The sequence below is a fragment of the Rattus rattus genome, chromosome 2, assembly GCF_011064425.1.
Source record: "Rattus rattus isolate New Zealand chromosome 2, Rrattus_CSIRO_v1, whole genome shotgun sequence".
Taxonomy (NCBI): domain Eukaryota; kingdom Metazoa; phylum Chordata; class Mammalia; order Rodentia; family Muridae; genus Rattus; species Rattus rattus.
This window is the reverse complement of record NC_046155.1, coordinates 111,193,930-111,221,842: the sequence shown is the minus strand read 5'-3', so window position 1 is coordinate 111,221,842 and position 27,913 is coordinate 111,193,930. Positions and strand designations below refer to the sequence as shown.

At 41.0% G+C, this 27,913-nt stretch overlaps 1 protein-coding gene across 2 annotated transcripts; it reads right to left on the bottom strand.

The window, feature by feature from the left end:
* Positions 1 to 58: 58 nt before the first annotated feature.
* On the bottom strand, positions 59 to 27,398 carry Eed (embryonic ectoderm development). Of its 2 annotated transcripts, none has more exons than XM_032893250.1 (12): positions 26,823 to 27,398; positions 23,522 to 23,674; positions 18,151 to 18,243; positions 17,047 to 17,112; positions 15,907 to 16,032; positions 15,187 to 15,268; positions 13,195 to 13,286; positions 10,065 to 10,198; positions 7,759 to 7,864; positions 1,494 to 1,652; positions 786 to 859; positions 59 to 452 (listed from the first exon to the last, which is right to left on the bottom strand). In XM_032893250.1, the coding sequence occupies exons 1-12, from the start codon at positions 26,934 to 26,936 to the stop codon at positions 326 to 328; spliced, it is 1,326 nt and encodes a 441-aa protein (XP_032749141.1). In that variant the 5' UTR covers positions 26,937 to 27,398; the 3' UTR covers positions 59 to 325. The 2 variants fall into 2 exon arrangements, with proteins under 2 accessions (XP_032749141.1, XP_032749142.1); XM_032893251.1 differs by having other exon boundaries at positions 1,583 to 1,652; positions 26,823 to 27,138.
* Positions 27,399 to 27,913: the final 515 nt, after the last annotated feature.

Sequence of the window (27,913 nt, the reverse complement as noted above, 5' to 3'; positions counted from 1 at the left end):
TTACACTTAAGACTTCATAGTAAATAGCTTTCTCTAGTTAAAGTAAACATTACAAGAAGATATGGTATAACTTTATTTCTTCCAGTTTGTTTCCATCACAATAAAAATAACACAGCTTTACAAAAATAAATTTTTATTAAAAGCAGTAAAGTCTGAGCAGGAAGACAGTACAAAGAATGTAAACAATGTAAACACCACTACATTCAGCTCAGCCTGATCGGATGCTGAAAGACAAGTCTAAATGCTCTAGTCCCTTTGCTAGCAAGATACATTAATTCTATTTTACACAGACAACATATTCTAAGTTTTACTAGGGAAAAATAGTTTATCGAAGTCGATCCCAACGCCAAATGCTGGCATCATCGCAGACAGCTATGAGGATGCTGCTATCCCTGCTAAAACTGGTTTGTCGAATAGCAGCGCCACATTTATGATGGGTCAGTGTTGTGCATCTAGGGGAAACATGACAAGAGTTAAACAGCACATAGAACGGCATTTACCTTAAGAGTGAAAGAGAAAAGGTGCAGTTTAAAACCAGCCTATCTTCATTAAGAATTCATTCTCTAATTTCACCTTGTTTGGTATATTTATCTTATCACCACAGTATAAATAACAGTTATACCAAAATATTACAAAATTGAAATTAGGCTATGACACAGCTCAGTGGTAATGTACTTATCCAGAAGGAAGGCCCTGAGTTTGACTGCCAGCACCACAAAAATCAATGATTAAGGATGGCATAAGAAGGCTACAATTTAGAACATTTTAGAAATTTCTATACTTACTTGGCTTTATGAGGATCTTCTACTTCTAAATCCCAAACATACAGTTTGCCAACCTGATTGCCCAATGCAAGCATCTGTGTAAACAGAATTGAAAATATAAAATTAACAAAGCGCCAGGCTCTAAGGTATCCTAGGTCAGCTTCCTTGCTTAGAGAAACCTAAGCTCCAGCCTTGATGGCCCATCTGACTAATTTTTGCATCTATGTTACTGATTTATAAGAAAAAGTACAAATAATTAATATTTCCCTGGAATCTTGAAAAGAATAAAGCTCTAAGACAATTCATGGGTGGCCTTAGTTAGTTTTACTACGAGTGTGGTACTTTTCCTCTGCCTTAACAGAGTTACAGAGTGAGATGCTCTTCCAAAGTTCTGTTAGAGAATGCTCAGCCAATCTGACAAAACTGCAGTAGCAGATTCCTTCAACACTTTAAATAGTTATGCTGATTTTTCTGTTTTTCTATAAGAAAAGCTGTGTATGATAAACACATTAAAACACTGTATCTTAGGAACAGAAAGTAACATTGCTGTCACCTAACTGCCCCTTCCTTTTATAACACTGCAGATAATGTGTAGTGCCCAGGTAGGTAGCCAAAGCAAGTCACAGCATCGGTACAACCAACGTGAGAGGATGAGGAGGAAGACAGGGCAGGAAAGGCTAGAATCATAGTGTTTCAGAAGACAATTCCAAATGTAAAATTATGTGCTACCTTTTGCCAGAAATCCATAGAAAACCTCATGTACCAAATGTCACACTGGCTGTAATCAAATCGCCCAAGAATAGTCACATTAGACTCACTAGGTTTAATTTTATCTATATCATCCTCCATTTTGCCAGGTTTCCAGCATACAATGGCATTTTCACAAGACTAAAAGAGAAACAAGAGACACATAGTTAGAACTGAATTTAAAAAAATAAAAATAAAACTGTTACTGTTTTAGTATAGCCCAGAAAGCCTGCCTCCCAAGGCTAGAAACTGTTTTGCAAGTCAAAGTTTACACCTGAGGACAAGAAATCTGACTAGCAATAGAATTAAACAACTCAAAAGAATCATGCTTCTTGAAACAGTGAATTTCTCTTCCAGAACAAACTAAGTTCAACCTCAGATATGTTGGCACCCAGAGACTTGAGGAATGCTATAGAAAATTAGAAGGCTTTTAAAATCTGGCCATTGGTTCATAGTTCCTGTTTGCCAATCTACACATAACCAGGACTGGTTACCTGTACCTTGTTAACTACTGAAGCTTTATACACAGTGTGAACACCAAACAGTAGATGATTAGATGATATCAGAGGAAATTGATTAGTTCAATCAAAGGACCACAGGATATAAAGTGGCTCAAGATACAATGTAGGGATAGGGTCTGACAGGTCATGACATTACACATTCCCTAACCCTGGAACATTGTGTCTTTTGACACTTCTACTTAAAACAACCTCCCTGTGGTCACTATCCAATCACTGTCTTAGCCAGTGGTCTACACTACCAAATTTTTGGCACTGTGTCTGGCCTCTAGTCAATAGAAACCAGAGATGCTGCTAAACAACCTGTCCTCCAGGCCTGGCCAACCTCAACAGTACCCGGATTAACAATCCTGCCCCTAGAGTTTTTCAGGGAAGCCTATTCAATCGAAGATGGCAGCCGATAGGGGTCTATGTATTTAAACAGTTTGACCACAACGCCACAGAAAGATAGGAATGGGAAGAGCAAAGTTCTTCTCTACCTTCTTTAGAACTAAAAATTCTAATGCTAAATGACATTTGAACCTGCTCTTAAGAAACTGCTCCTCAGGTCCTAACAAGTACATGCTGGACTCTCTTCACCCTTTGTAGTAATGTGCTAACTCTTTGGCCTGTAGTATTAGAGGACTGGCAATGACCCAGAGGTTTAGAGTACAACAGACTATCTCCCCAGAGCCAGGAGAAGTCACTAGGTAAGGTGGTATCAGCTGAAGCCCAGTGGGAAGTCTGAATTACCATCTTCACCTGGCAACTTGCAAGTTAGTCCCAAATTTCGCCCTTCAACAACTAAGATAAGAAAGAAAGAAAGACTGCTAACAAGAAAGGATCCCAAGATCCGAGGGCTAGCTTGTCTTGGAAGAGTGCTTGTCTAGCAGGTGAGGCCCTGGGATTGATATCCCTCAAATGACAAAGGAAGAAACAAACAAGCCAAATGACTAGGTGAATGTCAAAAAGGAAGTTTCCAGAGTCTAATACTGAAACATTCAAGCCCCAGTAAAATTATAACTGTGATACCTAATCTTGACTACCAACTTACTTTGAGGGACTTAAGAATCATTATGGAAACAAAAACTCTCACATTTCTGCGAGAGGTTTTCTAGATTAAGTGCCTGAGGTGGGAAGACCCTCCCAGTATGTGGGGACCCAATCCACAGGCTGGAATCCTGGACTGAATAAAAAGCAGAGTACGGGCAGCAGAATTAATTCACTGCTTTGTTTCTGAATGAGGATGCACACGACTAGCTGCCTCATACTCCTTTCTGCCAGGGCTTCCATGCCATGAAGCTGTCCATCAAACTGGAGCCAAAATAAACTGTTAGATTGCCTTTGCCAGGCATTCTGTCCCAGCACCAATGCAGTGATCACAATGAAAACTTAATTGATGGGCTCAACAGAGAAAAGAGGAGAATCAACAATCAAGACAACCCAATAGAATATTAGAGGAAGAGAGTCATTTCAGGGGCCACACACAAAATCTGTGACAAAAATCCCAGCACTAGAGTATGGATAAAATGGCCAGCAATGTGTGTGTCAAAAATATCTAATATATTAATATAATAATGAGAATTGGTGTCTCAAAATGAGGGAAGAAAACAGTGTCATTAGTGTTATAGTTCAAAGTATGAGACAAAATATTTCTCTAGTATATAATTCTACTACAGATTCCAGATCAATGAACTACAAATAAGTTAAATCAAAGAAAGTCCCATCTAGCCAAATCACACTCAAACCTCAAACTTAGAGTCCAATTCAATCTGAAAACTGAAGGAAAAACTTTGAGAGCAGTTAGGACAGAAAAATAGTTAGTTATACAGAAAGGGGGATAGGGATTTAAAGACAGACTATTCCACATTAGAAGCCATGCAGGCCAGAGAAAGGGCAGATATTTTTCAACTATTGGGGGAGGAGTGGCATTGTAAAGCAAGTCATATGTATTTAATAAATATATTCTTCTAGAGTAAAGAGAAAAATGAAGAATGAACAAGAGAATCTGTCACTAGTAGACCTCTAATGAATGGCTGCAGGAAGTTTCCTGGACAAAAAGGAAATGGCTTAGGATGGCAGCCTGAAATTAGGAAGGGAAAACCAAAAAGCAAAGGGAAGTATGGGAAATGTTCACTTTCCTAATTATATTTCACTGAAAAAATACACTATCCAATGTGGTTCTCAAATGTAAGTGAAAGACTTTAGACAATTAGATTGTAAGCTGGGGACAAAGCAACGACAAGGAAAGATCCTATACTTCCTTTGATTACCAATACGCCAACATATGGTGGCCTGAAAAGCTGCATATACAACATATGACATCTAAAGCAAAGCAACTGCTAAAGCAGCTACACCAAGAAATACGCATAACAATGCTACACACGGGCCAGCAAGATGGCGCCACAGGTAAAGTCCTCAATGCACAAGCCTCACAAGCTGAGTGCAATGCCCAGACTCCACACAAAAAGAGAAAAGATCCCGAAGGTATATTCTGACCCCACACAGTGCAATGGCACACGAGCGCTGCATGCACAGACACACATACACATTAATAAAAAGTTAGCCAAACAAGCTGTACATAAATATAGAGGAGATTCTACAAAGTGTTCCATAATTTCTATACTTGGGAGATTGAGGAAAACCAGTTTGAAGTGAGCCTGGGCTACAGCAAATTTAAGGCTGGCTTGGGTAGATGGTGAGACACCCTGTCTCAACAAAAAGAATTAAAAAGAGAAAGAGGAGGAGAAAAGAGAGGAGGAGGAGAAGGAAAATAATAGCCCAAAACAAAATGAACAAAATGAAAGTTCAGATAACCTATATAGGAAGTCCAGGGGCAAACTTAAGAGATGGATTGGATAAAGAAAATAAAACAGATTTAATGTACAGCTTTTTGGGTGGCTAATAATATAAACTGGCAGAAAGGGTCTAACAAGATATGGTCCACGTAAAGGATTGAGGATGTAGCTGGGTGGTAGAGCACTTGCTTAGATTCAGTCTCAGTCATTTAATACCCAACCAAAGCCAATGGTCGGAAAAGGAGAACAAAAATGAGAGGCCTGCTGAGTTTGAGGACTGCCTGCACTACCCAACGAATTTCTTTAACCCCAGGCCTCGGGATGCAGAAAGCAGTAGAGTCATCCAAGGCCAGCCTGGTCTACATAGTGAGTTCCAGGACAGCCAGGGCTGCACAAAGAAACCTTCTCTCAAAAAAACAAATGAACAAACAAAAGAAATCCTTACAGAATGGAAAGGAAGGAGGGAGGGAGGGAGGAGGGAGGAGGGAGGGAGGGAGGGGAGGAAGAAGAAAGAAATCCTTACAATGTGGGGTTTGGTGGAAAACTCATAAAAAGGTTTTCTTTAAAAAAATCAAATTATATTTAACAAAAACTAAACATTTTCTGGCACTAGCACAATGGTTCCATGGGTAAAAAGGTACTTGCCACTAAGTCTGATGACCCAAGTTCTATCCTTGAGAACTACATGGTGTAAGGTGAGAACTGATTCCCCAAAACTGCCCTCTAAGTTCCACTTGTACACACACACACACACACACACACACACACACACACACAAACATACACACACGTTAAATTAAAAAAAAAAAAAAAAAAAAAAAGCCACTTCCTTAGTCAAAGTCACCAATAGGGACATGAAACGGATTAGCCACTGACTGGGAGAAAATATTTTCATGTTTCTGACAGAGATGCATATTTAGAATATGTAAAGAACACTCAAAATTCAACAATAAAAACAAGCAAAAAACTTAATCCATTAGAAAACCAGCTAAAGATTCAAAGAAATATCCCCAAAAAGGATGTGGATGGTGTGACGCTATATTTGTCAGCCTGACCATCTGCAATTAACTAAACCCTAAATGCTGGGCACACGTGTGAGGGAGTTTTTTCTCTCTCAGATCATCTGAAGTAGAAAGACTCCTAATTTGAATCTTTGAGGTGGGAAGACCATCTTTCGTCTGGGTGACACCTTTGCTAAGAGTCCACATAAAGGACAAAGAAGTAGGATGCACTCTGCTTGCTTGCTCTTGGTATCAATCCATTCCTTCACTGGCGTTCTTTGAAGTTGTGTATCTAGCCTGAGGTATTTAGCCTTGTGTACTAAACAACTACTGGATTCTTGGATCTTTCAACCATAGGCAGCCACTGTTGGGTTAACTAGAGCATAGCCTAAAGCCATTCCAGTAAACCCCATATATATGATATGCATTCATTCACACACACACTCATTCGTTCTGTAAGTTCTGTTCCTCTAGAGAACCCTAATACAGATGGTCAAAAAGCAATGAAAGATATTCAACAGCAGTACTAGCAGTGAATGCAAATCAAGACCACGATGAGGTTTCACTGCACATCTATTGGACAATAAAAATAATGGTAGCACGAAATGATATCAATGATACGGACACACTGGACTGTGCATACACTGCTGGGGAGAGCGTAAAATGGCACTCTGGAAGATAGTTTGGTAGATTCTTAAAAACTTAACCATTATCCCAGAGAAACAAAAAATCCTGTACACAACTGTTCATCTGCGAGAATGCTATAGCTCCAACCGGAAACAAACACAGCCAAGAATATGGTGTTAAATTAACTGTAACGAAGCTTGAGAATGGTGGCATGATAACACAACAAGGCACTAAAACCACAACATACCAACATTCACTGCCTAGGCTTTAAGAGCACAACAGTGTAACTACTGATTTTTAGTTCTAGTTCCAGGTCACCCAATGCCCTCTTCTGGCTTCTGAGGATACACAACAGAGACACACACATGGTACACAGACATCCATGCATCCATGCGCGCAAGACAGACATACACAGAAAATACAAAGTGGGTGATGTAACACTGGACTTCTTTGAACTATCTTTAAAACTTCCTGTAGTCTATCTCAAGACAAAGAGTTTAAGGAGGGGGAAATGAAACCAACGACAATAAATTTAAACCCAAAGGAAATAAAAAGGGGGGAAAATCAGACCCCTTGATATTAACATCAAGAAGCCAGACAGGACTCTCTCCCGCTGACAAGCCTAAATATTCAGTTAATATCACCAATCACCCCTCTAGATGATCACCTGGAAAAAGACAAACTAAACAAAGCAAGACACAAGAACTGGCTGCAGACACCGAAGGCTACAGGTTCAAGTGCCTTCCTGACATAGCTTCATATGTGCACATCCTCCCACATATTTTCAGTCATGACTACATTCATGAGACCCAATGCAACACATGTGTATACTGTAATTGTATAATTTAGCCAATGACAAGAGAAGCTCATTGTACACGCTCGGTCCAGATGCAATTCTTTTGTTCAGATACTTTTGATCACTCATAGATTGAATTAGAAGATGTGGAATCCATGGTGACAGGACTGTGTATCTACATTCACCAACAAGGTAGGGCAAACTATAGCCTGTAAGCCAATTGACCCCAGCCACCTGTTCTTGCAAATAAGGATTTACTAAAAGAAACACAAAAACATTCCTATTGGATTTAATTATATTTTCAACATCACTGGTTCCCAGATGGTTGAACCTTCTAAGCTTGCTTCTTTTTTCACTAGAGTGTAAAGAACATCTAGCAAACTTCTTTTTCCTTAAAAACGTCTGCAAATTACCAAAATATAAGACTTTAAAAGTTTATTATCTGCTATTGACATTATAAGTTTTATAAATTTATAAAGAGTTCACACACACACACAATGCAAGTACAGTTTATATAGTATTCCGTACCTTGGAAAGTATCAAATCGCCTAACCATCGTACACAATCAACATAATTCCTATGTATGTCTCTGGTAGAAAAATCAGGAAAGTGGATTTTCTGGGAAATAAATGGCCTGAAGGAAGAATGGAAATGTAAAAGTTAAAAGAAAGAAAGTGTAGTAGGATCATATTGTTTTTTCAGTTTGGGATTTATAAACTCTGTGGTACTCAGTCAGGACCAAACCTAGGGCTTCACGCAAATCAGGGAGTACTCTGCCTACTGAGCTTCATCTTCCAGTTCAGTTTTTAAAACTCCACAACATAGAATAAGACCACTGACTTCTGTCGGTCAACCTGTTCCTTAGAGATAATGTATCCATTTTTCACTTGTATTTTCTTTCATTATCAGTTTTCCAATATAATGTTTTCCTTTCCTTCTTAAATTCAGGATTTTAAGTTTGGGGTAGGTGAGATGGTAATAGCACTTGCCACACAAGCCTGACCTGAGCTCAGAGTCAGGAACCCATATAAAGGAGGAAGATGACAAATGACTAAAGTTGTCCTCCAACCTCCATTTTTGCTAAAATGTGTTTGTGAGAAAATAAACAAGATATTCTGGAAGTGGCAAATTCTAGTCTCGCAAGTGATTCTATGTCTGTCTTTGTTAAGGAACTACAACCACAACCATCCCCTTGCTGGATAAGTGTTTAACTAGAGTCACATCCCACCCCTGTGATTCACTTTATGTTAATTATTGAACTGTGATTGGATAATGATCCCAGGCAATCATGTTTTCCTTTTCCCTCACATATAAAAACCCAGGTCAAGCTTATCATCTCAAACTCTCTGCAATTCAAAGTCTAGGATCTCCTGTTAAGATAGTTAGATGCTATCAATACAAAAACAAAACAACAAAAAAAACCCCATGTGTACACATGGGTCCATGAATGTGCATGCAGAGGTCAAAGGAGAACCTCAGGCATGTCCCTATCTTGACCTTTACCTTGTTTTTGAAGAAAGGTCTTTCACTGAACTTAAAGCTGGGTTCTTACACCACCCGCTAGCAAGCTTTATTCCAACACTGGGTTTATAGGCAAGTCACAACCACACTAGGCTTTTACACAGGTGCTGTGGATCTGAACTCAGGTCTTTCTGCCTTTACAGCAAGTGCTCTTATCCATCCCACCAAGCCATGCTGACACGAATTCATAACTGTTACAATCTCAGTTGCTTTTTAGCCAAATGCATATATTACTAGTTAAGGCCCTTTCAAAAAGACCAGGGCAACTCTGTGAAATGTAATTTATATTTCAGAGATCTAACACCTATTTTAAAACATAAATTTTCCATTGCACCTGATGTTGAAAGATTGAAATTAAAAGTTGTACTAATTCTAAGTCAGTAAATGTAGGCCAATGTTTACTAAAGCTTGCAAAAGTAAAAACAACCTATTAATAATCTTATCTGGAAACCTGAAAATAAACTCTTTGCTAAAATAAAAATGCAAAGTTAACATATTTAAACATATAATGCTTATAGTGAAAGCACAACACACGTACATGTTTATAGTGAAAGTCTCTCTGACAATCAAGTACTAAGAAGGCAGTTACACTAAGCCCCGACGAAGCACTTCACACGACGACCAAGTGAAGCACCTCAGTAACACAGACTCTTCACCGTGCTACTATGGGATACTCCACAATTTGAATTTTCTCTATTTGATGAAGGAAGTATTTACAAGAAAATATCAGCATCTATCTAAATATCTATCTATCTACCCACCCACCTACCCAGAGGCCTTACTATGTTTGAATCCCTAAGTGGCCTGAAACTTGCTCTGTAGACTAGGGTAGCATCCAATTTTCCAAATGACAGAAATGTCCTTGCTTCTGCCTCCTCAGTGCTGGGGTTAAAGGTGTTTATCAACACGCCTAGTAGAACAGTATTTTATTATCAGGAACTAGAAACCATTCCATAGCTAGAAACCAGTTTGAGACTATAGTTTATTAAGTTGAATTAGAATTTACTATTATGTCTTTTCCCTTCTCAATCCCACAGTAGGTTCAGGTGATTTAAAACTTTTATACCTCCAACATGAGTTAAGAGCATGCACACACACATTAAAGTAACTGAAATGTGCCAATAAACAAGATGAAAACAATTCAAAGACTTAAAAAATTTAAATAAGCATTTCCATTTGAAAGATCTGGTAGCAGCTCCCTGACCTAAAGTTACAGATATTAAAAGGAGGGCTACTGAAGCAGCAGCGGGAATTGCTTCATAGCCCTGGAGAAGGAAAGCACATCTACTCAATACACACGGCCTAACTGTCACCTGTTAGTTTTGTTTGGGTTATAATCGTAAGATTCCTTAATCGCATTCATCATTCTCTTTGAGTTGATTCTCCACAGTTTAAGAGAGTGATCCATACCACAGGACATTATTTTTTCACCCAAAAGATCATAATCCTAGGAATAAAGCAGAAAAGTGCAAATAAGTAATTTATAGCCTCAAATGCTCTTTTCCAGTTTTCACCTGGTGCCCAATATTATGAGCACGACATTTCAATCCGGAATACTAAGCACATTCCGGGCGTCACCTCAGCACACCACAAGTCACAGACATATTCCATTCAAAATTTTAATCTGTCATCACTAGAGTACAAAATTTATACAACTATATTTAAATATCTTCCTTAAATTTAAAGGTAATCAGATGTTGAAATAATCATTTTGACACAGAAAAGCTACACAGTTATATATTACTTTTCTTGTCCAACTCCAATTTATAAAAGACACGAGTCATTCAACTGTTAGATCATACGTTTTCTTGTACATTCACTAAATGTACTTGACTAAATCTCAGCACAGAGACGTGGAGGAGGACATGAAGGCCCTCTCCTAATGGAGGAGCTGGCATCTGACTGCTTCTGGGAGAGGAGTCAGGTTTTGAGTGGCGTGACTCCGGGCAGGGCCATGACTAGCTAACGCAAACCGGACTGGGTGTGGAGAGGAAGAAAGGGAGGAAGAGAGAAAGGTAGGGAAGGCTGTGAGAGAAGCTGAGGATGGGGGTGAATATAAGCAACACATATAATAAAATATCACATTAAAAACATTTAAAATAGCAACAAATTAAATAAAAAATATATATTTGTTGTATGTGTTTGGGGAAGGTGGCACCCGTGCTCAGAGGTTGGAGGACAACTGGCCAGACTCACTCTCTACTTCCTCCAGGGACTGCACGTAAGGCTCCAGATTGTACAGCAAGGACCTGTGCCTGTGAGGCCTTGCCACCAGTGCTGCCCACTCCCATGTACTTTATTTCAAAACATTCAAATCTATATTGTTTTTAGGGTTCACTTTTTAAATGAGTAAAAGTCTAAAAGGATTTTAGTTTTTCTTTTTTGACTGGCCTTAAACTCAGAATCCTCTTATATCAGCATCCCATGGGATTACAAGTATAAAATACCATTTTATAATGCTTACTAATTTCTAATGCATAACAAATATTATGTAATTACAATGTCATTTCGCAGGTGAACACAGTCCAGATATGCTGTTAATTTAGTACCAAGCACTCAAACAGTTCACAAAATTCTCACATACTCTCTCCCTTTTCATAGACAAAAGGGATGGAGTCTCTCCTGCTGACGATTTAAGTCTCAGTAAGCCACAGTATCCGGCATAGTGGTGCACACCTTTAACCTCAGCACCCTGGAGGCAGAGGCAGGTGGATCTCTGTGAGTCTGAGGCCAGCCTGGCCTACAGAGGGTGTTCCAGGGCAACAGCGTTTTGGAGAGACCCTGTCTCAGACAGGAAGAGAACAGGAGCAAGGGCAGTTCTAGCCAGGAGGGCGTCTTACATCAACCTAGATATTTTGCAGCAACTCAACCCTGAAACCATTTTACCAAAACATTAGCTTTGGTGTTTACTGATTTCATCAATCTACTTGCTACTATTTCTAATCACTTCATTATCAACAACAAAATATCCTTAAGAATCTATGGCTCTGTGTTAGCTTTAAAAAAAATTCTTAAAGATTCATTCTTTCGGTTTTTTGGTGTTTTGCATGTGTGTCTGTACCACCTGTGAGCAGAGCCCATGGAGGACAGAGGAGGACACCAATGCTCTGCAATTGAGTACTGAACCCAGGTCCTCTGGAAGAGCAGCCAGAGCTCTCAACTGCTGAGCCATCGCTCCAGCCCCTCTGAGTCAGACTTCTCTTGCTTGACTCCATACAAAGCCTGGTGCAGAATGATACCAGGACTTCTAGAACTATGCAAGCTGATACAGTAGCATTAGGTAGCCATGATTCTCAACGAATGCAGCATTTTGGCACCTCCATATATGGTTCAAAGTGATTCAGCTTTAAGAAGTTAAATTAGGAAAAACACTGAAGAGAAACAAAACTAAAAAAATTAAAATCAATCAATCAATCAATCAATCAATCAATCAAATGAGTTACCAGGCAAAGGCCACAATGTTAAAAACTTGAACATGGCCTAAAGCTGACAGGTCCCTGATTACAATCTATCAGCAAAAAGACAGTACAGGCTTATCTCTACCATTATCAGGACAGTGAGACGGCTCCCCGTTAAGGGGCCTGTTACCAAGCCTAAAGACCAAAGTTTGGTTTTATCCCTGGCAGAAACAGAAAAGAGACTCCAGCAAGCTGTCCTGTGATCACAAAATGGCAAGTTTTTTTTGGCAAGTGTACATCTACCTAGTCATACATATATACACAATAAAGACATGTAAGAAAGAAGTGGGAGGGAGGGAGGGAGGGCAGGCAGAACGAGGGGCCCAGGCTCTGTTCCCATCACTCGGGAAGCAGGGGCAGGCTATGTGTGAGTCAGATGTCAATCTGGTCTACAGAGCAAGTCCCAGGCCAGCAGGCCTACAGTGAAACCTGGCTTCCAAAGCACAAACAACATTTTTTTTAAGCCATAAACTGTTGGTCTTGCTTACTACCCAGGGAAGAGGCACTGGAAAATATAGGGTAATCACATCAGAAGAATTCCTCAAAGTCAACCACTTATTTCTACTTCAAACAAAACTTATGGATAATTAGAAAAACTTGTTCTTTAATAATAAGAACAAGGAAAATTCAATTGGTGACTCTGAATTAAAAAGAAAAAAGTTGGGTCTAGACCTAGACGACGACCACCACCACCACCACCACCACCACCACCACCACCACCACCACCACCACCCCACCACCAAGTCTACAAAGAGAATGACTGACATATTCTTCCACACATCCGAGTCATTTTGAAAGACTGACACTGACAGAGGCCCACTTGCTCTACCCCTTTGTGTGTAGTTCAACATCTTTACGTTGAATGGATGAATGACTGCCTGCCAGGCTAGGCCGCACGAGGAGACATGCTTGCCTATGAAGAGAAAAGTTCAATGGGAAACATTCACTCTGTAAACCAAAGGTCATTACCCCAGATTCAACTTACAGCACTCAGCACTTCATCTCTGTGCCCTTCCACACCTCCGAATATTGCCACAAGAGTGTCTGTCTGGATATTCCATAATCGTAAAGCATGATCTAATGTAAACACAGAAAGTTAAGATAAATTTTTATCACTCATCTACTGCAAACTTTCAGTATGTCCTTAATATGTAAAAGCCATGAAAATTTAGATTATGTACAATGAAACTAAGAATATCATTCATGATATATAACAACTTAAAATACATCACATGTAAATTATTAATGTTAAGTAAATTCCAAGCTACACACTGAGACTGCCTCAAAAACAAGCACATAAATGAATGAAAACTGCGGCAGAGGCAGACGCTGAGGATGGTGCTCAGAGCACTCACCTAGCATCCCCAAAGCCTGGGCTTCAAGCTTCAGCACTGAAATAAAAAGGCAAAATCCTCCTCACCTCATACCTATAATCTTAGCCCTAACACTAAGGGGTGAGGGTGGGTGTCTGAGCTAGAGGACTGCCTTGATTTCAAGGTTAATCTGGGCTAGAAAGGGAGACCCTGTCCCTCTATAAACAAAAATATGGTAGAAAGAGAAGAGGTAACTCAGCAAGAAGAGCAGCTGCTGATTTACCAGAGGATCAAAGTTCAGTTCCCAGCATTTGTAACTAGTGGTTCACAGTGGTCTCTAATTCCAGCACCAGAGTATCTAATGTCTCTAGACTCTGTAGGGATCTGCCCTTACATGCACATACCCACATGTAACCATATACATCTACCCATAATTAAAAATAATAAAGGAAATTTTTTTAGAAATCTTATTTTTATTTATTATGGTGTGTCTTCAGACACACCAGAAGAGGGCATCAGATTCCATTATAGATGGTTGTGAGCCACCATGTGGTTGCTGGGATTGGAACTCAGGACCTCTGGAAGAGCAGTCAGTGCTCTTAACCACGGAGCCATCTCTCCAGCCCAGAAATTATTTTTAAAGTACATACTTAAAATTAAAGAGACGAGGCAAATAAAGTGTAGAAAAAAGCAAGCTAATGAGTTTTAGAAAGCCCAGAAGTAGTTAAAAAGAGCAGAGAGGAACTGGAGAGATGGCTCGGCAGTTAAGAACACTGGCTGATCTTCCCAGGACTCAGGACCAACATGGCAAGTAACTGTAACTCTAATTCCATGGGCCCCAACTCTCTTCCAGACTTCCTGAGTACCAGGTACCCATGTAGTGCAGAACACTGATGTTCACGTAGGTGGAACATTGATACATATTTAAATAAAACAAACAAACCCCACAGAAGTTGAAAAGTTTATCTAATAAGTCCAGGTAAACAGGTACAAGGAGCAATGCCGTGCTTTCTTGCCAGGGAACGTAGCCGTTCAAGGAAGGAAGCAGGAGCAGTGGCTCACACCTTGACTCAGCACAGGAAAGGCGGATCTGAGGTTCTCTGTGGCTTTGTGGCTACTCTGGTATACACAATAAGAAATCGTCTCAAAAAACAAAAACCAGGCAGGGTATATTTAAAGGAAATTTATAGGGATTCAAAAACAAAAGCTTTTAAAAGTAAAAGTATGCTTGTTTGCTGCACTGCTTCCTTTATTGTTTTTTGGGGAGGGGGATTTGTCCTGGGGTGTCGTGGGGCATGTATGTGGAGGCCAGAGGTCAGCTCTGTGGAGGTAGTTCTCTCCTTCCACTTACATATACATGGGCTCTGAGGATTCAGGCTTTATCTAGTGTCACCTACCTCATCAGCCTCTTACTTTAATGTGACATTCCTTTAACATTATGATTATCGAAGAGACTTATCACAATACCCCCACTGTGTCTGACACCAACAGGCAGAGGCCTGTTTTTGAAGTCTTGGTTTATGAGATGTTAATAAAGGCTTTTTTCCCTACTAAAGCCATTTTTTTTCTTGTAATTATTTATCTTCAGAACATAACCTGTCACTTTCAAACAATTATTCCAAAACAAACTGAACCAAGAGACCATTTGTTTCTTGTGAGCTTACCTTTACTTACTGACAGGAGAAGGTTTGGGTCTCGTGGGTGGAATTTCAGCTCATTGATAGCATTCCCATGGCCAACATAGTGCTATGATAAATTTAAAACATTTCATTTCACCTCAAAAGCCAATAGTTATTTTTCATAGACCTTAAGAGAAACAGAAGGCTGGGGACGCAACTAGTGGCAGACCAAAGCCTAGCACAATCAAGGCTGAAGTCAGTGTCCAGTTCTGCTGTCCTCTGCCCCCAAAAGATTTCACTTCAAGTAGTTCACACTCAACCTTGGCTACATACTGAAATCACCCAGCAAACTTATAGAAAGGAAAATGGTGCCAGTTAGCCAAGGCTAACTAATAGCATTGTGTAAGATGTCAATGACCCCCAGGGTTAAAATCAGCAATACCTAAAACCTGCCTTCCTATCAATATTAGCTCCCTTGGCTCTCCCTTCCTGTTCCTTTCAGGCTGCTCTGGAGCCCACAAGCAAGGGAGGACGACTAATCAATTACCCACCTGTTACAGGACTCCAAAGGACTAGTCTAAATAAAGCAAGGGGGCTGGCTAGATGGCGCAGAGGTAAAGATGCTGGCCGCCATGCCTGAAAACGGCATTGGATCCTCAAGACCCACATGATGAGTGACTGCACTCATCGTAAAGACACTTTACCAAGTTTTACCAGGTGTGTATTCAAAAGTAGCATTATCTACAATTTGAACAGAAGACGCACCTTTATACACTGCATTGTTATAGGATTAATTATTCTTATTATGCCTCTAGATCCAGCAACTGCTAGCAGAGGGTGGCTGGTATTGCTATCATAGGTCCATGCACAAGTGTAAAAGTTTTCATCTGCCTGAGAAAATTCCAGTTAAGAAATATAATTTATTTTGAAAAATAGATGACTTAATGTTTGCAATAAATGGAACCTTCCAAACAACTGGTAAAGGTTTGGATATTTAAGTGCTCATTTTTCTTTATATGAAATTTGCATATTGATAGCCAGGTGTCCTCACACTCAAAAAACAGAAGCAGGAGGATGTTCTTAAATTAAAGGCCGGCTAGGGCTACTCAGCAAGGCCCTATTCTCAAAATAAATAAATACATAAATAAATACATACATACATACATACATACATACATACATACATACATACATACATATCCACAGCGGCACTTTAGGCTAACATCCAGACCGCCTGAGCTTCTTTGCCCCTCACCACACCACACTTCTTTGTGGCTGCCTGCAGAACTGCTCTATCTACTGCTGTAGTTCCCAATCAGCCAGAAGACACAGCAGTTCAACCCATAAGCAGAGCTGCTCTCCAATAACGCTTTATTTACAGAACTAGGGGGCAAGCCTGCAGGCTTGCCTTGCTGCCCCGTCCTGATATGCTATGAACCTTCCTATCATGGGAACCACTCACTCATTCCTCACTTGTCATATTCCTTCCAGTGGATCTGGAAGAAACTATCACTCAGCTTTTTAAAATCCCCGTGAGCTAATATTTTCGCTTTTAAGACCTTTCTTTTCTTCATAACTGACTTTTCAGTATTTTATTTCCTTAACTTCACACACTTATTTTTTCCATCTTGGCTCTGTTGATCAGATCCTTAGAAGGACTTCCAGGTAAGCACTGAAACTGCAGTAACATTGTAAGACTCCAAGCATGGCCAAACAAGCACGAGGTTTAGCCGGTCTCTGCTAATCATCTCTATCATGGATTTCCAACGCCTGCTTCCCTCATCCTGCACCCACCCATAGCACATCCTCCTCATACACATCACCTTCCAGCAAATTCAACATCAGGTACATGCCAGGATCCCCCAGTCTTAAACCAGAGATATAAAAACACTTCGAAAAGGATACATCAGCATCTACATAGGACTGCAATAACCGTATTTCCCCTTGAGAATGGCATTCGTATAAGGTTACCTAAAGAAACAAAAGCATGCATGTCATCTCAGAGAAGCATTCTCTTTATCTCTTAATCATTCTAGTTGCAATTATAACTTAACAACATTACAGAAACTGCTTTAAAGAGCTCTGTATCCTTATCAAAGTTTTACAAATCCTTGCACGTCTTATGTAATACTAGACTATATTTAAGAGTCTAGTAATAATTTCTATTTCCAAACACTTAAATATACATTTCATCCACGTGATCACAACTTTTTCAAAATGAGTTAAAGTCTAAAACTTTAAAAATAATTATGATTTATCCTCTTTTAAATTTGTAAGTAAGCATCTTGGTAACATGAAATAATGAACTAAAGAACCTCACATAAAGAATCCATGTACTGAAACATCACTGATACCCCGTAAATATGTACAAGTTTTCATGATTTTATGTATAATTAATATTTTTTTTCTTTTCTTTTTTTTGGAGCTGGGGACCGAACTCAGGGCCTTATGCTTGCTAGGCAAGCGCTCTACCACTGAGTTAAATCCCGAACCCCTATAATTAATATTTTTAAACTATTACTTAAATCTATTGGATTTATGCTTGGTATAGAACAATTAATTATACCTTTTTTTTTTTAGATGACAAAGTTCTGGGGCCAGAGAGATAGTTTAGGGTTAAAATATTTATTCTTCCAAAAGATTCTGTTCCAACATCTACATGGCTAACAATCCAGTGTAACCAATTCCAGGGGATCTGATACCCTCATGGCCTCCGTGAGCACTGCATGCACTTGGTGCACAGATAAACATGCAGGCAGCCCACAGATTCAAAATATTTACAAAGGGAACTAGAAAACCTGCTTCATAACAAATATAAAGTCAGTCATTAGTCTTAGTCTCTAGTCATTAGTTTTAACCCAGATCACTTCTCAAAGCTTCCTTCTTACACAGAAGAATCATGCTGTTAACCCAGTATGCGGAACGTATTTTAAAATCACTCCATTTTAACACTCTAACTGTAACAGATGCAAACGAATCACTATTGCCACCCTGCCCCCCAACACTCACTCTGTTGCTTCCCACAGTTGCAAACACCAGAGGATCTCCTTCTTTACTGTGCCAGTTAAACTGAACTCCAAACAATGGCTGGTTGTGATCTTCCTATAAAATAACCACAAAACAAGAAAATTTTAACGTATTTTTAAAAACAACAACCATTAGTGAACTAAGCTTTACTTAACCCTCTTTCTGCCCCCTTATTCAGCACATCCACTAGCTTACATGCTGTGGTGGTCCGACTAAGAGTGGCCCCCATAGGCTCACCTATTTGAATGCTTAGGAAGTGGCACTGTTTGATAGGATGGGAAGGTGCCACCTGGTTGATGGCAGTGTTTAGCTAGGGTGGGCCTTGAGGTTTCAAAAAGCTCTTGTGGGGGGGGCGCCGGGGCGGGGGGGGGGGAGGTTTGGGGATTTAGCTCAGCGGTAGAGCACTTGCCTAGCGAGCGCAAGGCCCTGGATTCGGTCCCCAGCTCCGGGGGGGAAAAAAAAAAGAAAAAACAATCAAAAGCTCTTGCCAGACCCAGTGTCTCTCTTCTTCCTGCCTGTAGACCCAAACAAGGAACTCTCAGCTATCTCTCCAGCATCACGTCTGCCGGCATGCTGCCTTGCTTCCAGCCATGGTGATAAGAGCTGAACCTCTGTAGACGTAAGCCAGGCCCACCTAAACACTTTCTTTTACAAGAGGTGCGGTGGTTATGGTGTCTCCTCACAGCAACAGAACACTGACTAAGCTACATATCATACACACACTGACTTCTGACATTAACTGTAACACTATACCAGCTTCCAGATCTTCAAATATGTGAATGCTTTCTAACGAAAACTTACATCACAAGTTAGGAAGCAGCTATGTGCTCTGAAAATACTCTGGACTGCCTGCTCTTTTAAACCCAACCTTCATGTTCTAAATCATGATAAACTGAGAACTTTTGGTAGATATATTTTAAGTTCTTGAGCCAGAGGACATGGTTATTTCTCTCATATAACAGACTAACAAATGGCTTTGGATTGTATTAGACTTAACTTTTCCCTTGGAAAAGAGAGTAGGGCACATCACATCCATCCCTGCCACTGCTTTTATTAGTCAGTGGCTATTCAAAGAAATTTATCTTGAGTAATCTTTAAATAACCTTGGACTTGGATTATCAGAGGAAAGATCACCCACTCAAGACTCTGAACAGTGGAGACTCAGACTGCAGATACGCACGGGGAGGGCGATGTGTGAGGTGGTTACACAGAGACGATGTGGTAGACAAGCACCACAGGGTTGTCGTTCACGTTAGTTTCCCAAGTTGCAGTTCAGATCTAGAGCTTTACTGCACTTTCCTGCTATTTAACACTGGCTTCTAGCTTTTATTTTCTTATCTCTTGAAAACCCAGGGCTTCAGCTTTGGAACTATTTAAAAGGCCCTTAAAAACATCATCCAGAGGTAAAGAGATGACTCAGGAGTTTTGCAGAGGACCCTACTCCAGCTCTGGTACCCTGTGTTTGTAGGGGGGAAGGGGGGCTCACAACAGCCTGGAACAGTCCCAGGGGAACACAACCCTCCACTGCCTCGTGCCTATACCCCTATGGAAGACACGCCCAAACACATAATTACAGAAATCAATAAAACATCTTCTAGAGACAGAATGTAAAGCCAGTAAGTTAATATAAGTAAACACCAACAAACTGTAATGGACACTTCACTTCTTAATGTATTAAGGGAGTTTTCACCTTTTACAGGGTACAGTTAACTATACTGAGCACTTAACGCTCCAAACTGGAAAATGCCAGTTTCTTATGTTTTGCTAAGAGTTTATCTAAAATTATATTGAGAAAAGGTTTTCAGTTTCTTTTTAAGGTACTTTAATGTATGTTGTAGTAGAAGCAGAGAGTTTTATGACATTTTCCCTAAATATCATGAACTTTTAACTGAATTTAGGCACTACCCTCTATCGTCATTAGTTTCCTTCTTCCCAAGTTGATTCCCTTCTAAAGCTTCATCCTGCATGGCTGAAACAAATCCCTCTCTGTATCTACATTTCTCCGACTCAGCTGTTGATGGGCACCCAAGCTGGCCTGCCTTGGTTACTGTGAATAGTCACAAATGTGGAAAGTTCCTCTACGGTGTGTAGACATAGCGTGGCAAGGTCCTATGGCAGCTCTACTTACAGTGTCTAAGAACCCCACACTGACTTGCAGTGTGGCTGTAGGATTTTACATCCCCACCCAGAGTGTACAGGAATCCCCTGCACCCAGCATTACAGCTGTCTTCCCTGCACTTAAAAAAACAAAAACTACTCTGACAGGGGAGAGACAGAGTCTGTGTCATTTAGATTCACATATTCCTGGTTGCTAAGGACGGTGAACATTTTCATTTGTCTACTCACCAATAGTACTTCATGGTTCTTAAAACAATTCAGTATTATTGTGCATGTGTATGGGTGTTGGGGAGGGAAAATAGACCCCAGAGGTCAGAGGAAACTTATGAAGTTGGTTTTTAATGCGGTTCTGAGGATGATATTAGGTGTCCAGGGATATGTGGCCAGTGCCTTTACCCACTGAATCATCTAGACGGTCCTACTTCATCTTTTAAAATGTGTCTTCATTCCATTGCCTGTTTATTGAGTAGCTTTAGGTGGGTTATTTTTTGGGGGGAGGGTAAACTTTTAAATTATTATATCATAGATATTAATTCCCACTCAAAGTTTTTCTCACAAAGTTAAACTTACATCTGTAGGAAAGAATATATATTAAATATATATATATATAATATAACATATATAAGTATGCATATATTTCCTCAAGGGAAAAATGCTCACAAAATTTAGAAAACAATAAATGGATATAGAAACTATTCAAAATAAACACCAAAAGTCCTTACCGATAGTAGTCTGTTTTTTACAAATTAATAAAAATGCTGCTGAAAATACAATAATTAACTCCAACTCCTTGTTTCCCTCTAAATCTTGCATGTTTACATTATTAAACTGGGCATAGCACTCACACCTAGTCACAATACACAGAAGACTGAGCTGTGACTAGTTTGAAAGAAGCCTGAGTTACTCAGGGAGACCCCATCTTACAAAAATACATTGCTGGCATCGGTGGAGTATGCCTTTTACTCTCAGCACTCAGGAGGCAGACAGGGAGAGCTCTGTGAGTTCAAGGCCAGTCTGGTCTGTGTAACACTGGCTTAAAAAAACAGAAACCACATTGATTTGGGGCTGGAAAGATGGCTCCATGGTTAGTTAAGAGCAGTCTCTGCTCTTCCAGAGAACCTGGGTTCAATCCCAGCAACCACACTATAGAGGACTCAGGGGCCTTTTACTCAGATAAGCACCAAGAGAAGCAGGAATGCTAATTAGGCAGGTGTGTCTCTCCAATGGAGGAGATAAATCAAATACCTGTATTCCATCCAGAAAGCAGAGAGTAGGGGTTGTTAAGACCTGGTGACCTTGGCTATCTGGGTCTCAGTAGGGACACGTCACCCTGATTCCCTAGAATGATTAGACTCCTTCCTTCCTAAACAATCACCCATAACGGATGTCACATGTACTTCATGGCCTGCTGACATCTACACTGTCAGAGACCACATCAGATTCTAGGTCTTTTAACTACAGAATCCACCCTCATGGTCACATAATACTTTGTGAAAGAGTTTCTATGGAGTCATACCTTAACTTTTGCTATGTTCCTGGAATTGTTGTTACCTGAATTCTCCTGTTTGAATATGCCTACAATGAAACCACCTGGCGTTAGACTCCCTGATCCATTCAGTCTGGTCCAAGACAACCAAGTCAGTCTGTACCACATGTTCATTCTCATCTCTTCGTATAGTTTGCTTCCCAATCTGACACCTGCAGGAACTCTCTCTCTCTCTCTTTTTTTAAATTCATTTATTATATATAAGTACACTGTAGCTGTCTTCAGACACACCAGAAGAGGGCACCGGATCTCTTTACAGATGGCTGTGAGCCACCATGTGGTTGCTGGGAATTGAACTCATGACCTCTGGAAGAGCAGTCGGGTGCTCTTAACCGCTGAGCCATCTCTCCAGCCCAGGAACTCTCTCATACAGACATACATGCAGGCAAAATACCAATGTCCATAACATAAAAATAAAATAGTGTACGTGCGTGCATAAAGGCCTGCTTACGTACGTACATAAGTATATGTGTGTGTGTGTGTGTGTGTGTGTTCCTACCAGACACATGGCAATCAGAGAATGACTTTAGGAATCAATTCTCTTGATCCACTATCTGGGTTCCAAGAATTAAACTTTGGTTGTTAGACTTGGCAGCAAAATGGCCACAGGTAGTTATGAATATTTCTTAAGGGATGGATTTTTATAGGTCAATTCATCTTATTTAGGTGGGCAGTTTATGTCATTATTCAATTAGCTCTGGGTTTATTGTGTGGATGTATTGTAGTCTGAGAATTTAACATATAAATCTGATTGCTAAATTATAAACTTTTTGAGTCTTGATTTTAACAAGATGCTGGGAGTTTATTTGGTAACTATTAGGGGGCGGATGCTGGGAATGTAAACAGAGCAGCAGCAGAGAGCCACAAGAAGGAAGAGAGAGGGTAGCCGAGAGGGTAGGCGATGTTGGGACCAGGGGCGGTTGCTGGGAGTATGGGCAGAGTCCGAGGCAAGGGAGCCTTGATAGGCCAGCAGTTGCTGGGATCTCTAGAGTCCTGGTTTTACTGGGTTGCTGGGACCAAAGAGTTCCTGGCTAACCAGGAGAGGGTGGCTAGCAATGGGGGTCAGAGAGACTGCCTAGGCCAGAGAGTAGCTGGGGGTAGCATGGTGTGGTGCCCTAGAACCAGCCACCACTGAGATGAATGTACCCACTAATGCCATGTGGCCCTACGGTGCTGGTCTTAGTGTGGGATGTTAGATTCTTTTTCTTTTTTTAATAATTACTGCAACACCCACTGAGCCATGTGGCTAGACCCAAAACCCAGAAGTTTTAAAATGTCACATTGTTTTGTAAAAAGACAATCATAAGCCACGTTTAGAATGTCTTTAAAACTGTAAGAGTTAAGATGTGCTGACGCTTGCTAGGGTCAAGGTAATAGATCATCCTCAGTTCTTTTTTGGTAACTGATGTCAGAGTGGCTTTGGTTATAGTTTACTGAAGAGTAACATTTCTTCAAGTCTTTTATTTGGATCAACAAATAAACCAACAACAGACTGCAATACTCACTATTAATATTTAAAGTCAAGGACAAGATAAAGTTCACTTGACTAAATGTGTGACAGATTATAATACACAATTTAAACAAACAAAACCCTTTAAAACACAGTAGTTTAAAATACTTTAGACCTCAGAGTATCGACTATCTCATGTGTACCCCAGAAGTCTGCAGCCTAGAGCTTCCAATACATACCTTGAGGCTGTTCACACATTTGAAAGAATATTTGCATTTCTTCGACTTCCATTTTCCCTTTCCCCAGCTTTTCCTTCCTGGTGCATTTGGTGTATTTGTGGGTGTGTCCGGGCGTTCTGTGTTTGTACCACTCTCGATACTGACAGCATCGTCCTGTGAGCAGTAAGTTAGGAACTTCATAAAACAGATGCACATTTAAAAAGCAAGGAACTTCACCATTAATAAGATGGCTAAATTAAAAGTGTGCAAAAAGTGGGACTTGTACTCCTGGCACGGTTGGGGAACGTTGGGAATAAAATCCAGTTATGCATTAGAATACTTGTGAACAACTTACACTGCAGAGAAAGTAAAAACACTACTAAGAAAGACAGAAGCAATCTGGGCTTTAAGTAAAGCACTGGTCTACACAGTGACACTAATACAATGCCTCATTTACTCCTACACAGCTCTTTGGAAAATGCCTAGAGTAGACAGGAAATGTGGGAAAAACTAACTGCTCTCTTGCTGGTAAAGAGTTGCTAGGATTCAATAGTTCACTAGCACATAATTCAATAAATCTGACTGGCCTACACATCTTCATAATTTATTGACTGCTACTCAGGTTGAAGCATGGGCACGTGACCATTGAGGATAAGTACGTTAATACTTCCTATATTAGCAATAGTTTTGAAAAGCATCTGTTATGCAAAGTCTACTTATTTATAACATAAACCACTTAGAATTTTAAAGAAGTCTCCTTGGTCCATACTATATGTAAATGCAATTCGCCTCATAGTTTGAATACTACTAGAAAACACATTTGAACTTTGGGCGCATATCAGAACTCTGTAGACTATGGTCTGCCCAAACAGAAACAGCTGCAGAAAATATTGAGAAGTCTTCTAACTTCTTCAGCTCAGAACCATACTTAAGTCTTCTTTGGAATAAAAAAACTTCCATCTATTACCCTGGGGCAGTAGTAGTCCCTAAATCCATTCCAGAGGAACCATTTTGTCAGAGTGCGTCTAACAGCTGTTAGAGCGAAAGCCCATGAAGTCTGCACTGCTTTTGTGATCTAAGTTACGGCTTCCTAAAGTTGGTTTTGTATTACAAAAAATAAATAGGTTAAAAATAAATAGACGTGTCAAAAGATATTTAAAAGCCACTAATTCATTTAGAAAACATTAGTTCTTTTTCAAACTTCACCTTGGTCCAAAATAAAATGTCTTTTAAGAAAATACAATATTCTAGAACATAACACCAAATAAAGATATGAAGCTAGTCATAGTGTCTCACTCCTATAATCCCAGTACTTGGAATGCTGAGGCAGGGGAATAGCCATGAGTTTGAGGCCAGCCTATGAGACTCCGAAACAAAAAACCAACCAACAAAAAAACCAAGGAATGAAGTACCTGACACAAAGCAGGTGACTCACAAGTGAGTGAACTGCAATTTGATGTAAATGTACAATTAGCTTTTAATGGAAATTTAAACTGTGCTTAAATTGGACTCCTAAATTAAAATCATTTTCAGCCAGGCATCTGTTTCCCCAGCAATTGGGAGGCAGAGGCAGAAGGATCTTAGCCAGTATGGGAATAACAGGATCCTGATTTAAAAAAAGAAAAATCACATTTATGTTTCTTCTTACCCATCGATTATTCTTATATGCAAAAAGTTCCGATTTTGGATTTTCCAGTTAAAAATCCATCTTGTATCACAATTGTTGCGGGTCGTGAAAATCAGCCTATCACTTCTATCAATCAGAACCTGCAATTTACTGTGTTAATACATATATTACTCCATCTAAATGGGGAACCAGTTGCTGTGCCTCGAATCTTTGATACAACGCTTAGTGGACAGGGGCATGCTGATCTCTGAATTCCAGGCTAGCCAAGAGTACAAAGTGAGACCCTGTCACAAAACTTAAAAACTAAAATAAAATAAAATACAACAGGGGGGAAGTACATCTTTTGATGAGAACAGAACCTGGGGCCTCCTATATGTCAGGCATGTGCTTTACAAATGAGCTTTTATGCCTCTGGCCTTTTTAAAAAGTTAAATATATTTTAAAGTTTTACACTTGGTCTGGTTTGTAATCTTATATGCTTCATCTACATATCCACAGTATTCTGCAGGACATGGTGGTGAACGAATGTATTCTAGGTACTGAGAGTAAAGTAAAAAGGTTATCAGGTGTGAGGGTGGGCCTGTGCTGCACAGGGAGGTTCTAACTCAAACAAACAAACAAGAACCCTTTCATTCTGAGAGGACCCCAAAGGGTTCAATAATCTGTCAAAGACACACATACCAAAACGTTCAGTCTTGTCCCTTTTAGAAGGGACCAAAGCTAACCCAATCATTCGGCCTCAGAAAGCTTTAGAAACCATCAAAAAATGTACTTTAGGAGTCTAGGAAAATAAAATGAGCTCCCATTTAATTTTTTTCCCCTGACAAATTTCCTCATTATAAATAAATTTGACATTTTCATTAAATTCTGAGTAATTATGCGAAAGGCCAAAGCCTACCCTATCATAATATAAGTAATTATTAGAACACGTGTCTAGTACTTTTCACAACGCTTGCATATTATTTTTTACGGGGCAGCATTTCTCTAAGCACTATGACTTCACTTAATCTTCACACTTGGCTCAAATATAGACTTTACCACGGTGGCCTGAAATCTCCCAATCCCTTTACATTAAGCAAAAACTTTCAAATTGTTCCCTCACTTGCCTTAATCAAAGGTGGCTCCCCCTCCACTATCTTCTCGATCCTGCTCCTACTACAGAAAAGTCGACACTAAGGACCACAACACCGCACTTCCACGGAAAGGGGCACACATAACCACACGGTCACATAAACTCAAGCCAGAGATGTATATACTTTCCATCCTTAAGATTCCGTAGTGCTTTACAGTGACACAACCCCTCAAATCCTTAGGAGGACCCCTCCTACCAACTTTCCTGGGAAAACGGAATCTCTTACCTCCAGCATGCCTTTTAAACTAGTACAATCTCAGACTCGCAATCACCGTCAAGTCCCCCAAAGGCACAAACTCCCTCTCCCACGCAGGGATGATCTGAGCGGACCTCGCAGACCTTCAGGACCTTTAATCCGCTCCTCGCCAACTTTCTGCTTGCTATCAGTCGCCGTTCCACCTCGAATGCCCCAGACAAACTGGATTTCCCCGCACGCCTGCGTTCTCCCGAGCGCGGGGTGACACCTTTCCCTCCCCCCACGGCAGCCCGCCCGCCCCGACCGCAGTTACCAAAGAACCTGAAACTTCTACTCCACAGTCCCGGACAGGCGGGGCTGCACTCACATTCTCGTCTCCCGAGAGGTCCGGGTTGCTGTTCTCGTCGCTGCTCAACTTCTGCTTCTTGGCCGCCGGCATGTCTGTTCCCGCCGGCGCAGTCGACACTTCCCTCTCGGACATATTCCTCCGCCTCCCTCCAGGTTCTTGCCGCCTCGGGCGGGGCCTCCGCCACACCGCCGTCAAGCACGCCCGGCCGGAGCCTGCCGCAAAGCTGCCGGCACCGCCACCGCCGCCGCTCCCCCCACTGTCGCAAATCGCGCCCAGCCGCCGAGGCGGGCGTGCGTGCGACCCCGCCACACTGCTGAAAAAGGGGCGCGCGCGCGCGCGCCCTCCCGTACGGCTTCCTGGCTGCTTCCCGTCCCCTGGTCCCGGCGGGCGGTTTTCCCGCCGCCCTCTCGGCACTTTGCACCGAGGCGTCGGACCTGCTGGCTCAGAGGGCAGGGTTTCCTACGTCCCCCTTCCCCACCAGCGCCTAGAGAGGAGGCGGAACTCAAAGGGCTGCTCCCTCACCCCCTTCCTTGCCCAGACGTTTCATCCGCAATTGGCTCAATCCTTCGATCTCCGACCCGCTGCAAACGAGCGAAAGTCTGTGGCCTGGATCAGACCACCACTGCCCCAGAGAGAGGGGGGAGAAACGAGAAGTCACCTCTTGTTTTAGGTGTCTGTGTCTAGAATCCCTGATGCGGGGTTTGGAAGAACAACCGAGAGATAGTGTTCACGGAACGCATAACCTAGACTCTTTCTTGAAGGTAGAGATTTAAAATCTATAGGCAGTTTTCTGCTCGTCTCCCCCATCTGGCAAATGGAAGGTTCCCATCTGGAGGTGCGCATGCGCTGAGGCGTATTCTCGCGCTGGGTTACGGAGACCGTCCTCCTCTGGCCCCTCCTCTTCTCCGTTCTTATTTGCTGAACCAGGTAGTCCTTCCACCGGTTTCTGAAACCTTGGGGAGAATTTCAAAACCGTACCAAATCAGTGCCTACGGACACGCCTACGTTCTGGGCAGATGTTTTATCTAATAAATACTTAGTACAACGAATGGTTATATTTAACCGGTTGGTGCCACTGTTGGCTTAAGTAAACCTATATTTTAAATTAC